General features: G+C 37.8%; 1 protein-coding gene across 1 annotated transcript in view; it reads left to right on the plus strand.

Annotated features, from left to right (window-relative positions):
* kl-3 (dynein heavy chain 8, axonemal kl-3) overlaps positions 1–14,484 on the plus strand; it is a 555,080-nt gene that overhangs the window by 126,396 nt on the left and 414,200 nt on the right. The window contains exon 17 of the mRNA XM_081731423.1: positions 8,308–8,453. Coding sequence (XP_081587549.1) covers positions 8,308–8,453 — 146 coding nt within the window. The remainder of the gene's footprint in view (positions 1–8,307; positions 8,454–14,484) is intronic.

Here is a 14,484-nt window from a genome sequence, read left to right on the forward strand (position 1 = left end):
CAAATTATATTCGTACAAGAAGACAGTTATAGATATACGGCGGACATGAGTGTACAATATCTGCAATTAGCAATAAACGTTCTAGTATATCATGTTGTAGTTTTAGCACTTCAGATATCAGATCGAGTTTATCTAACCTAACCTAACCACTGACGGATCTCAGTCGCGAAAACGTTTCCATTTTAGGCAGAGCAAACAGAAAAAGAACGAGAAGAGAAATGATAAATTTAGAACATCCGACGTGTATTTGTCCATGCATACATTAATCGAGAAAACTACGGCGGATTTTAGTTCAACATCACATCAGTCAAGTGAATTAATTCGTTAATACTATAACTTACCTTGATTGTAATGGGTATTCACACAAAATAAAAACAAATAAATAACAAGGATTTTAGGAATGATCCAAAAAATGGATCAAAAGATTGCGATCTTGGCCAAGAATTTTAGGAATGATAAAAAAAAGAAAGAAAGAAAGAAAGAAAGAAAGAAAGAAAGAAAGAAAGAAAGAAAGAAAGAAAGAAAGAAAGAAAAAAAAACGCATCAAAAGATTGCGACCTTGGCCACTAATTAGCTTTTGGATCAGATGCCACAAAATTTTTAAACGGTCCCTAAATCGAGTTTACGTATTTTTTACGTAATAAGCACATCATATTGAGTTAAGTGATACTTTTGGTTTCACTACACTATACGTAATTCTCCAAATATGGGGCGTACATGAAAATGTTTGATTGAATGAAATATATTGGATATTTTGGATCAAGGGCCACAAAATTTTTGAACTGCCCCTATATTGAGTTTTTGTATTTTTTTACGGAGTAAGTACATCATAGTGAGTTAAGTGATAGTTGGGTTTGGTTACACTATATGTAATTCTCCAGATATAAGGCCTACAATTTTTTTTTTTTTTTTTTTTTTTTTGCTGAAATATATTGGATCTTTTGATACAAAACACGAAATGAAGGTCAATGCAACATTTTCTACTTTGTTGAAATTAGGATTGCAGTGGAAAGGTGTCATTTTTTGTGCTATTGCAGAATTTTAGGATAATTCGAGAAAGGTCTATAAGTTTTCTAAAAGTCAAGCACAAACACCCCCTTAAATTTTTGAACACTCTCCTGATTTTGAAATCCTGGCGGAAATCCTGTATCCAGTCCAGTCAGGGGCGGATCCAGGACGGACTTATGGGGGGGGCAGTGGGTTGTAATGCTGCTATTTAGACCTACTTTTAAGAGTTCCAAACTCTGGGATTAGTTTTTTTGTTTATATATAAAATAAGGAAGTTTCCCCTTACTGGGGGGGGGGGCGATCGGTGCGATCGCCCCCCCCCCGGATCCGCCCCTGAGTCCAGTGGGTGTAGAGTGAAATCTTTGCAGGTGTAAAGTGAAGTCAAATGTTCTGGAGAACTTCTAAAGCACAACTGCAAAATTAAACCTCTAATTGCTGTAAATAAAAACATAACTTTGCAATAATTATTAAGTTTCTGTAATTCGGGCTTATTTCGGGCTCATTTGATTTTCACACGAGCTTGGGCCTAAATGCTAAGACATATTTCGTACTCGAGTCGGGCCTCACATTGTAAAAGAGATTTGCTTTTTGTTTATAGTTCTGAATTTATTGTATATATTTTTCTTTTTGCTAAATTTGTATTTATTTGAGAATAGTGTTTCTGACTCAGGTGAAAGAAAAGTACCTCCTCAATCATAAATGGAAGAGTGTCGTAATTCGCGCAATATTTAGGACCTGTTATACAGAACAAATTGGAGATCGGAATAAGGGACGCCAGGCAGCTCTTATGTTACCCTCCAAGCAAAAAAAAAAAAAAAAAAAAAAAAAACTTTAATTAAAAGTGATCCAGGGATCCGCGTGAATGGATTTTGATTTTTTTTTTTTAAGTATTCGATCACATTATACTCATTAAGTCACGAAACATTCCTGACGTTTTAGCTCCCTCTTTTTCTTGCCAGAAGTTTGGGGGAGAAGTCCCTGCTGGTCATTAACGACAATAATAATATTATGTTAGTATTAATTTATAGCGTTTTTCGAAAGTCTAACATTGTGATAAAACTTACCACCCGTTTAAAATCCACATTGAGCATACTCGTATTTCCCTCATCTTGCAACAAACTGCTCTTGAAATCATCTCTCTACAATAATTTTCCCTTGATTAACCGAGTTTAATTAATAAATGACCCAACCCCAAAAAAGAAAGATATATTTCGAAAGGGTCTAGCATAGTAGGTTAGGTCTTAAGAAAGGACGTACTTACGGGGGTACATCGGATCCGGACCACCCTAAACTTTCTAACTCAACATATATTTGTATACTTTCTCAATAAAACTATACTTGTTTAACAGGGAAGTGATTGATCTAGGATGAAAATTTGATCCTACACTTCATCTGTATTCCTTTTTTAATAAAAACCATCTGGTTCTACTTTTTTTTTTAAATATAGGTGGAAGTCAGAGATGGTGTAGATCAATGAAAATTTGACCCATGACCCACTGTAACCCACGCGACTCTCCACCCACCATGCCTCCACTGACCTAGGTCCCACTCCGACCCTCCACTGACCTGGGACCAACTTCTCGCCATGCTTTTTGCTTTTCAATTTTGTCCTTAAAAGAGTCTGTTGTCTTATCCCATATGCAAGGTCTGCATTCCACAAGTTCGATAAGGGTTAAAATATCATACGGGAAAATTTTTGCCATCTCTAAAATTGTAAGCAAAACTAGAAAGGTAAGAACACAAGAATACACAACTTTTTCACCCACTCACTATAGCTAAACTGGAGAACTCTATCAGGTGGTCGATCCCGGTACAAAGGGGAGAGGGAAAACTTGCATACATAGCTCTGGTCTTTGTTTCCATTTGCCATTCCACAAATTCTTTTAAAAAATGGGGGTAGCGTTGGAAGGTAGAGAAAAGATGTGCGACAAGTGAAGCGTGGAGTCACATCCCTGTTTTTGAGATCACAATCAAGAGAATGCCAAATGAGTCACTTGTTCTCGGGAGCTTTGAAAAGAACGTTTGATTATCCTAGGTTCGTTTCAAAATAATAATAATAATAATTCTACTTGTCAATAAATATTCTATTCAATCATTGCTTATCGAGTGAGACCGGGAAAATTGTGTGCACACAATTCTGATGTAAATAAAAGAAAGTAATAATAATCAGGATTTTTCCATATGCTTATGTACACAGAGTATCAAACTTTGAAAATTACGCTTGAATTAATTTCCAGAATATAATAAAACTTAAATGCATTAGTAGATTTAAAAAGATACAATCAGAGAGAGAGAGAGAGAGAAAGAAAAAAAAGGGAGTAGAAAATAATCAACGGAAATTGGTTATGTAAATTTCCTATATTCTATTTGATAACTATTTAGAGGGAAATCAGTACACTTCAGACTTCCCACATTTTATATTTATTTAATAAAGGGAATTAGCTACTCCAAAACAGAGACTGTAAAAAAATAATAAGCTGTTCCAAAGTTGTTTATAGAACAAGATAATAATAATATTATACAATTGTAATAGAAAAAATGGAAACAACAAAATTCCAAAGAAAAGAAAAAACAAAAATACACAGCGCCTTGTCACTCTCTTCATCTAACCCGCTGGCCGGCCGACATTATCGGTGGCGTGTGCATCCAATCATAAGAAAACATTGCCCCCGACAAAATCGGTGTCGGCGGTACCGCCGACAGTATCGGGGGCTTGGCCGACAGCATCTGCGTGTCGGAGGAACGGCCGATAATATCGGTGGCGTGTGCAAGCTACGATTTGAATACATTGAAGTCGATTTCACCGCCGACATTATCGGTGGGACCACCGATATTATCGTTGTCGTGTGCAAACGCACTTATCAGTAGGCATAAAGACAACCTCTTATGCAAGATTTTTTGTGCATTGTTGAACAACTCTCTGACTGCCGTACTCTGTCCACGGTGGCATCTAAAACAGGTGGGCAACCCGCCCCCTATTAATGGAAAAACTATTTGTTTTCATAATGACGTATGCCAAGCCCGAATACTTGGTTAGGACAGTGGCGCCCTCCCATACTGTGTCCGAAATTATCGTTGCACTTGGGTATCGGACTTCGTCTCTCTGAACCAGGCTACATACTGGGCTTTCTCCTGTGGTGTCCACAGTTTCCGTCTGCGTCACCTGGAAAATAAAAGAAACCTATATGCGTTATCTTGTCACGTGTTGAAAACCGTTGGTGACTACCTACTAAAGTTATTTAAAGTTACAAAATAATTTATGGACACCCGATACAATGCTCTGGTTTGAAAGAAGATCTCAATTAGACATAATCATATGTATTTGTTAATTTAATTCTTCTATGGATAAGAACAAAACTTCACATATAAAAAAGAGATTCTGTTTTGTTATTGGATTTGATCAACTACTGAACTGTTAGTGCGACTGAAATTTGACTAACACTTTAACATAGTTATACAAGAGAAAAATTAGTGATTCAAGAAATGGATGTAGCCCCAACCATATTGCTGTATCTTTACGTGCTCAGATTGCTCTAACATATCCTCTCTTTATTTATATATGAATGGCATTGTTAGTTTAGTACAATACGAGCAGCTGAAACTAGAAACATGAATAGTATCTCACATCCAAAGATAGAAGTCCACTTCAGTACTTCCTTAATTCAGTATAACTCTGACAGTGAAATCAGTAAATAAGTTTGAAAAAAAGGAAAAATACATAAAAGAAAACAAAAAGAACAGTTATGTACAATCCATAAGTGAATCAGGAGCAGCGGTGCTAGATCTAGCATAATTTGAATGTCTTTAGCATCTAGCATCTTGCTTTTAGCATCCTGCCCAAATCTAGCATAATTTCAGCAAGTTTATCAAAAAGCCGCAAAACCTGGAGATGAGAAAGAAGTTGGTCATGGGAAGAAAAAGAACGGTAGAAATGTACCCTCTCCCATTGATTCATACAGTCGGTACAGGCAGTCTTATTGTTCGAATCAAGTTCGAAACAGCAGGAGGTCATCCCTTTACCGATGCCTTTAGAAAAGGGGCTGAGAATAAAAACAATTTAGTGGTTCTGAAAATGAGTTTTATTGGAGACGGTAGCTTCTTGACATTAAGATGAAACATATAGCACACAAATGCAGGTGACCCAAAGGCCTTTCGCCATGTGTTTGACCCAGTCCACCCCAGAGATTTTTTTTTTTTTTTTTTTTTTTTTTGTAGCTTCACCCAGGGTTTTCTAATCCTTTGACTACGAGGTCATTTTCTTTCAAAATATATAAGCAAACACTTTGCATACATTTATATGACATATTTTGCTTCCTTTATTCTTCTTAGAAACCAAGATTCAGAATAATTCCAAGCTGTGAGTCTGGCAACAAGTGCACTAATTTAGTTGAGTTAAAGATTTGGTGCATGAAGTATTGAGTTCTATCCTCGCACACTTGCGCTCTGCGTATTTTAAGTTTTATTATCGTATCTCAACTTCGGTTTTCTTTTCGTTAAAAGCTTCTGAATTGGTAATTATGAGGGTCCAGAGTAATTTGACCGAATCTAGCATAATTTCGATCAAATTTTGGAATAATTCCGAACTGTGAGTCTGGCAACGCTGATCAGGAGGTTTCTTTATTTCTCTTTCCCCGCAAGTTCAATTATTATGTTTGTCAATTAATCCTAAACGACAAAGCATTAAACAAGAACTGTTTCAGAAGTAAATAAATATACATAGAGCAATGAAGATTTCCTGAATCTCATTCAACTTGTGGAAAGCTAGAAGGAAAAATGACCTTAGAGAACCATTGAACTTCACGCAATTATTGTCTTCCATTACCAGTGCCATGCTTTAGAGTATTTTGAGATTCGAGAGAGACACCAAGATCTTAACCATCTTTTTAAATAAAACTGTAAAGAAAGAAAAAATCGTATTCGATTATTATTTTGAGTAAGCAAACAGAAGAATAGCATAGAAGGACATGAGAGAGAGAGAGAGAGAAACAGTTTATTCATTTTCATCTGTGTGACCAACGAGGAACTTCATGGTTTATTGTCAAATTTATTGGGTAGATCTGATCAAAGTGTGTTTTTTACGTCTGGTGGGAAACCGTTTTCTTTAGCGCTGCCAATGAATGAACTGAGCTCATGTGTACGAGCTCCGTACGTGTACAGAAAACAGCCTGGGGCACCCAGTCAATCCAGAGACAGTATGTTATACAGGGTGTCCCACATAAAACCGGTACGATTTTGTCTACCTGCCTTTCACGCAAAATACATTTTACATTACTTCATTTGCAAATATCGCAGTTACAGACTTAGAAAGAATGTGTCACTATATTATTATATCTAATGTAAACTGCCTATTTAAAGCTTTCGGTTTATAGCAAATGCATTCGGTTTATGTCGGACGCTTATTCTTCATTACATACCCAAGGGATCCTGTAGTCCTTCATTTCTTGTACAGATCTTGAATTCTACTGGTTGTGGAAGGCTTGATACCAAGGTATTTTTCCACAAACATTTCTATCGTGTCTTCAATGAAGGCTGCTTTTGTATAAAACTCCACAATATTAATTCAGCGTTCAATTGCTAATTAACCATGTCTCCACGACGATTAGTTTTAAACTGTTAACTCAACAATGACATCTCCCTAGAAGTAATATGATATTTCAGTGTAGTCAACTATATTAACCTGACAAGCAGTGAGGCCAACACCCAATTATTTATGAACGCCAGAATGAAAGTGATCGCACCGGTTTTAAATGGGACACCCGATAGAACAAGGTCGTATGAAGGTGCAATACGGAGAATATTCCTTTCCTTTACGAGTTCAAACTGAGACATTATACACATCTAGCCACAAAAATATTAACAATACATTGAGTCTAGGAGTGTTGAATGAACGTACCTTGCACCGTTGGCTTGTGATATTTCGTACTGATGAAACAATACTGAAAAATGAGCTCGCAGTCACAGATCAGTAGCGTGTTCTGATGAGTTCATCAGGAACAAAGGGGAAGTTACTCCTCAAAATATGTTCGTACGATACAACTTAGGCATAAGCCTTATCACTGTTGTTCGGCGGCTCCGGAACGGTGAAAAGTTGGACTCATGGGTGTCACGTAAGTTGACACCGGGCAACAAGGATTATTTTCGGGGGGGAGGGGGGAGATTGCAGTTCTTTTCAGTATAGGGAATGATTGTAAAGGTTTTCTGGATACATTTCTCTCTTCTGATAAAAAAAACAAATCTAATACGACAGTCTTAAATGTTCAGGACAATGATTGAATCGTTATCAACGTCCAGAAAGGTTTCCCAAACTACCCTTCAGCTCGTAGAAGGTGTTACTACTGATATGCTGAGCTATGGTGGGGGTGATAGAGTTATATTTCTTCGTCGAGCTGAAACCATTACTGAAGTTAGTTTTAGTGTTGAACTGCATCAAATGCATCACAAACTTGTCCGCAAACATCCAGCAATAGTCAACAGACATAATGTTTTCATGTTATACCCCTAGATATCACTGCAAGTACGATGCAGACTCACTATGAGTTGCAGTATGAAATCTTACCTCATCCACCATATTTTCCTAACTCTCTTCCATCAACTACCACCTCTTCCGGCATCTCGATCATATCCTGGCAGGGAACAATTTTTCTGATGACTGAAACATACGGTTGAAATTCCAGACTCAAAAATGGGATCCAATCATTGCCCGTGTGATGGCAAATGTGTGTGGCAGCAGACAGACACTACTTTGACTAAGGTTTCTTTTTTTTTTTTTTCCTTTGAAAGTGATGTTCAATCACATAGATTTCCTGTTAGTCGAATTTCAGTTGTATCAAAAATCCAATAGTTAATCAAATCCTATAACAAAATAAAATATCTATACTATCCAATTGTTAGTTTATTTAGATTGGTCTTTGACACATTTATTCAAAATTACAATATACTACGTTCTTGAAGTATCTATGATCAAATTTTGTATAGTTTTAGACAGAGACTCGAAGTAATCTCAAAGTCATAAGAGAAAATCTCTCAATTAGAAACTCTCTTAACCTGATGATAAGATACATTCTTAGGAAACCGTTTTGTCGATCTAGATATTAGAATAATCAATATTTAAGTACATGAATTTTCATGAACGTCGATGATATAGATTCTTGAACAACATTTGTATTAATATTTATTTTCCTTTGGTGCATTATTTAGCAGTTATTCATATCAGGAAAGTAGGTTATCACATCGCATAATTATATTAGAATAGTATATAGGATTACGTCCCCATTGGTTTGCTTTTCTTATGTTTTGCAGGTGTAGCCGTTGTGCAAGATACAGCTGTAAGAGGCACAAAAAATTATTTTAAATTTGTAGCAGAACATAAGGAGGTGCAAAGAAATATAATGATCCTACAAGGAGCTATAGGACTTCTTCGGAAGGATGTAGAGGCTGCTATTGCGGTATCTGTTAATTTGTTATTTTTAAGTTTAACTTCTTTCTTCAACTCGAAGAACACATGAGACGTGTATCTTAAATTCGGATTCGAACTACATGTAGTTCTACTTTAACCGAACCCGTACATTTATAGTGGCCACGACACAGCTATACAAAGTGCTTATCTCTTACAAATTTCAGTATTTGATAATCATCAAGTGAATGAACCACTTTGAGTGCAATTTTCTGTAAGCCAAGGTCAGATAAAGAAAAATAATTGCCATCAGGAAATATTATTATTCAGTTTATTTCGAATTCCGTGATCGAGAAAAAAGAGAAGCTAAATATATATTATTTTCATACTGGCTGCACAAGTATGAAATCACAATTGTGAAAACTGGTCATTATCACATACTGGCACATACTGGTCATTATCTGTCTAAATCATAAAGTAAATAAATTTTCCTGTTTGGTTCTTAATCTTTCGGGCTCAAGAGGAACGGAAACGGAGAATGGCGGAAACGTTATAACGAGAAACTGCATAATTTATACCGTTTACCAAACATTGTTAGGCTCATCACGGCTCAGATGGGCGGGTCATATAGCCAGAATGAAAGAAAGTACGAATGCCAAGTTATAACTTGAAAACCAATCGGAAAATGACCATTAGGAAAACATAGGCGCAGAGGGGAAGACAATATTAAGATGGATCTCGAAGAAATAGGAATATAAAATAGAAACTGGATCTAGCTGGCTAAGAACAGAAGTCAATGGAGAGCTTTTGTGAACGCGACATTGAATCTCCGGGTTCCATAGATCATAGAGTTAGTTAGTTAGTTAGTTAGTTTGGTTCTTAATTTAGTAAATTTTCCTTTTCGCAATATTATAATTTTTTTTCGCTAGAATTTAGGCTATTATATGGTATTTATCATCAAACATTATATAATATTCATTTCAATTCAATAAAGAAAAGATAAAACAGAAAAGAAAGAAAGGGAAAATTTACCCTTAGATAGAAGTAGATAGAAAATTCTAGCTTTTTACAATAATAACTAGCTGAACCTGCGCTCTCTACACAGCGCATCATTCGCATATGAGCATTAATCTCCTTCTCATTCCTTACAACATCTGTACATGTCCCTTTACAGACACAAGTGAAAGACGTATTGATTAAAAAAAGTCAAGGGGCATCATAAAAGGGAGACTTTTTTCGATTATTTTTTCTCAATATCTCGTACCGTTTGCAAGATTTGAGCCTGCTTCCGGTTGGAGTTTCTAATTCATGTATGACCAGTGTTTTCTTTCTTCTTGCATGCAGTATGTAATAAGCAAATACATTACATACACAATTAATTATAATGTCAGTTATATATGGTGTTCATTGGGCAGAACACTCCCAAAAAAAAAAAGCTTCATCTTAGACTGGAGAAATGGTTTTCCTTCCTTTCCCATTATTATTTGGCCATGAAACAAACACCTGAGACATATACAACCCCTATATACAACAGTGTGGTATTGGAATGTATAATGCTTAAAATGTGATTCTTTAGTTTTTTCTTTAATTTCAACACTTCCAATGTACCCGTAAAAATGTAATAAAGAAATAGTGCCCATTTTTTTTTAAATATTCAATTAGAACTGGACAATCTACATAAAATTTGCAATCGATCAGTGAAAACGTCATCTTTCTAGAGCCTGTAGTTTCTGAGATCTCATTGTCGAAAGGATTGGCCACAAACATATAAATGTAGTTTAAAAGAGCTCCAAAGATAGCAGCACAATTCATTTGCATTTATTTCAGAGAAGGCTTATTAAAGGCAAAGGCCTTTGAACAATAATTTAAAAGGATAAACTTTGTGAAAAATATTTCTTTAAGTAATTTATTTAAAGTACACTCTTTTAAAAATATTTGTCTTTGTTATAAACGTGAAATCACAAATAACCGTAAATCAAAGGTTTGAAAGCTAAGGTTATAGGTTAGAGCTCGGTCGCTCTTAACCTTAACGAAACTTTCCTTAAACAAACTTCATCTGTTTCTATTTCTCGGTACACTTTACTCCGCCACGACAGTCATATACCAGCCCTCAGAGCCAATGGTGGAGCTGCAATAGGTTTTCGACACACACTCCCATTTCGGTCACACAAATGTCCTATCTTGCATCTCCCAGAATATGTCATCACCACATTATATTTTCGTAATATCGCTCTCACCCTTGCTACCATCTATGTGCGCCCCGGCCTCCCTATACCTCATGACTTCTTCTCACACATTTCAAATACTTATAAGCACTTCATTATTCTGGCCGATGTCAATTTTCATAGTCGTTCACACGCCGACCAAACTTCCTTTACTGACTTTATCACAGTCCATACTACAGGCACTATCCTCAATCTTCCTCGCTGTACTCGCCCTATCAGCAATACTACTCCCGATATAGCAATCGTTTCAAATACCATCATTAATCGTTGCACTATAGATGTTCTGGACTTAATCGGCAGTGATCATGCACCCATCAAGCTCATATATCATTCTGGTCTTGCTCCTGCACACTCCTTACCTTCATCACGCCAATCATTCCGTTATGACAAAGCCGACTGGCCTCAATATCGCTCCTATCTTGAAAATACCTTGGTCGATTCCGAACCCCCTACCTCACCCGACGAACTTACACACCAAGTTGCTCTCATAACCACTTCCATACAACAGGCTTCTGCACTTTATATCCCAAAATCTAAATCAATCCCATATCGTCCAAAACTACCACCACAATATCTAGCCTTAGTCCGTCGATCACGTCAGTCTTACCGCGAATTTCTTCGCACCAGAAATCCAGAAGCTCTAAGACTTCATCACCAACTTCAACGCACGGTCCACAACTATGTTTCTGCTTACAAACTGCGCCAGTGGGTTAAAACTTGTAATCACCTATCCGATACAACTCATCCTACTCGCTACTGGAAACGGTTCAATGCCCTCTGTGGCAAACACTCGAAGACTCCATATCCGATTCTTTTAAACGATACGCCATTGCATTCCGACACCGAAAAAGCTAATGCCTTTGCGGACTATCTCCAAACCATTTTCACACCGTCAGAACCAGATATCATAGGCAACAATCATCCAGTAGATCAAGTTGATCTTAACTGTCCTTCACTTCAACCTCATGTCTCTCATACACTTCCCAATCATGTTCTTACCGCTCCCATCACAGTATCAGAAATCACCTCTGTCATCCAGCACAAACGCAATACCTCACCAGGGTTCGACTCCATCACTTATCGGCATATTAAAGAAAGCCCCGCTATACTACTCACTCTTCTGGCTTTCATTTATACGTTCATATTACGCACAGGTTTTTTCCCTACAGACTGGAAAGTATCCAAGACCCTCATGTTTCTCAAACCAGCTAAACCACCGTCTGATGTTTCTTCTTACCGACCTATTCAGTTAACATCTACTTTCAGCAAAATATTCGAGCGCATTCTTGTAAAACGCCTACACCCATATTTCCTAGACCGTCAACTACTACCGACTCATCAAGCTGGTTTCCGTCCCTCTTTCTCTATTAACGATCAGTTACTTCGTCTCACAACCCTCATAACAAATCATTACAACTCTATTCAACCATCTTGTCTTGTCCTTTTCGATCTTGAAAAAGCTTTCGACAAGGTTTGGCATATAGCGTTAATTTATAAACTCATTAAATTTCAACTTCCGATGGCATACATTCGCATCATTTATCATTTTCTCGTCTGCCGCATCTCTTACATTGCCATTAACGAACAGCTATCTCATCCACTTTTCCTCATGTGCGGTGTTCCTCAAGGTTCTGCTCTTTCCCCATTATTGTACATCCTGTTTGTTGCCGACCTTCCACATCTTCCTACCGACGTCCACCTGTTTCAATATGCAGATGATACAGCCTTTCTTGCTCTTGGCAAAACTATTCAGGATATCAACCTATCACTCCAAATAGCCATCGATCGTTTCACCCACTGGTGTTCTAAATGGAGACTCAAGATTAACGCCGCAAAAACTCAAGCTATTGTATTCATACCACCCCGTAAACGGACTAAAGTTCACCGGAATCCATCTCTTCTGTCACTTCATGTACATAATACGCCCCAGGGGTGCCCACAAGGGGGGGCTATGACGCAAACTGCGTCATTGAAATATTTGGGGGGGGTTAAAAATCTATATAAATATGTTTGGCGGGGGGGGGTAAAATTAATCGAAAAGATTTTTTTTCATGGAAGAATACCTATAGATAGACAATTGCGGGGGGGTGCGTCATGGACATAAGGGGGGGGTGGGCACCACTGCGCCCATCATTCCCACACGAACCGTTAACTACTTAGGTATCATTTTCGACCATCATCTAACTTGGAAGCCTCATCTTACTCATGTTAAAACTCAAGCCTATAACCGCCTAAATCTGCTCAAACGACTTACCGGCACAACTTGGGGACTCAAAGCACCCGTTGTTCTCAACACATACAAAGCTTTCCTTCGACCCATTCTCACATATGGTTTTCCGGCATGGATCTTCGCTTCTTCCTCATACTACCAGAAACTGGCTATTTTAGAAAGACATGCATTCCGCATTGCCTTCCGCATTTCTCTCCCCAGCCCAACCCGTGATTTATATTCCTTAATATCATTTCCTATACTGAACTACCATCTTGAAAGTCTCCGCTTAAAATTCATCACTCAACGCTACACTCATCACCATCCTCTTCTGTTTGAAACTATGCACCATCTTGCACTTCACTCATCACCTGCACGCTATCATAATACTCCACTTCATCTTCTCTTTACACTATATTGTTATACAGTACCTCCCGACCATCTCGATCTCCAGATCCTCGAAGACTATCGTTTGCATGTCCATCTTCCCCATCTTTTCCATCCTATGCACGGTGATTCCATTTCACTAACAGGGTTCACCACGTCTCCATTAGCCTAGAGCTACCCCTAGGCAGAAGATAACCTCATTCGTCTTTCTAACAAACTTATGTTGTGTTGTGGCGCCAAGTGCACTTCACCTCATCACTCATTTTCATCAAGCTTTATATTTCTCTTTCTTTGCTTTTGTCTCTTGTATTAAATTTCTCACACTTGTTATATTCTGTTTTCTCCTCTAACTGTTTATGAATATGTTTTCTATCTTGTCAATGTGTATGTGATTGTGATTATATATGAATGTGTTTCTCCATGTATTTCTGTATTATTAACCCTGTTGTATTTATGCTCATGTATATACCTTGTTTATGTTCCAGGATAACCGCCAATATGTTTATGATCGTAAAGATCATAAAGACCTTTCCACCAGAATGATGAAGATGATAATAAAGTTTAATAAATAAATAACACAGCCCATAGCCCAACAACCAATCCTTCACTACCATAGTGATCCTCTCAAATCCCTTCCCTAAAAGAGGGTGTAGCCCTCTTAGAGGTTGCTAGCCCATGGCTAGCTTAAAAAAAATAAATAAAAAAAATAAAAAAAAATAAAAAAAAATCGCTCTTAATTGGATACTTCGCTGGTTTCCAGCTTCCCCATTGGAGGCATTGGTTTTCAGTGTCAAGTCCAGGCTGTGATTATTACGTATTTGTGGACGCAAGTACGGTAAGTCTCAGCAACGGGCGAGAGAGTGGGAGAGATTAAGGGTTTCACTCGCGTGGAGAGTGCGTTACCGTACACATTAGTGTACATATTTTTGGAAGCTTCATCATCCATTCATTTTCATCTTTTCATCTCGATATATTCCATCACCACCTTGAACGGGACTTATGGCGTCCCAACCTGTCATCGGGTAGCATTCTGGCTTACCGCCTATTGCACCAGAACCTTCTTGCTCCTCCGGGAAACCGATTAGACGACGGTGCCATTCTCTGGAAAGGATTTCTAAGTCAGAGCTCGTCAGCTCGTCAACGTTCTCCTGTTGAATCCACAAAACTGCCATCCGCTAAACTAAGCCAGCTCTGAGGCATACATGATCATTGACATTCAGGATGACCGCCAGTTTCCAAACCTGCCTCCTCCTAGTCGACCA

The sequence above is a fragment of the Thermobia domestica genome, chromosome 11 (genome assembly GCF_964235325.1).
Source record: "Thermobia domestica chromosome 11, izTheDome1.hap1.1, whole genome shotgun sequence".
In the NCBI taxonomy this organism is placed as follows: Eukaryota; Metazoa; Arthropoda; class Insecta; order Zygentoma; family Lepismatidae; genus Thermobia; species Thermobia domestica.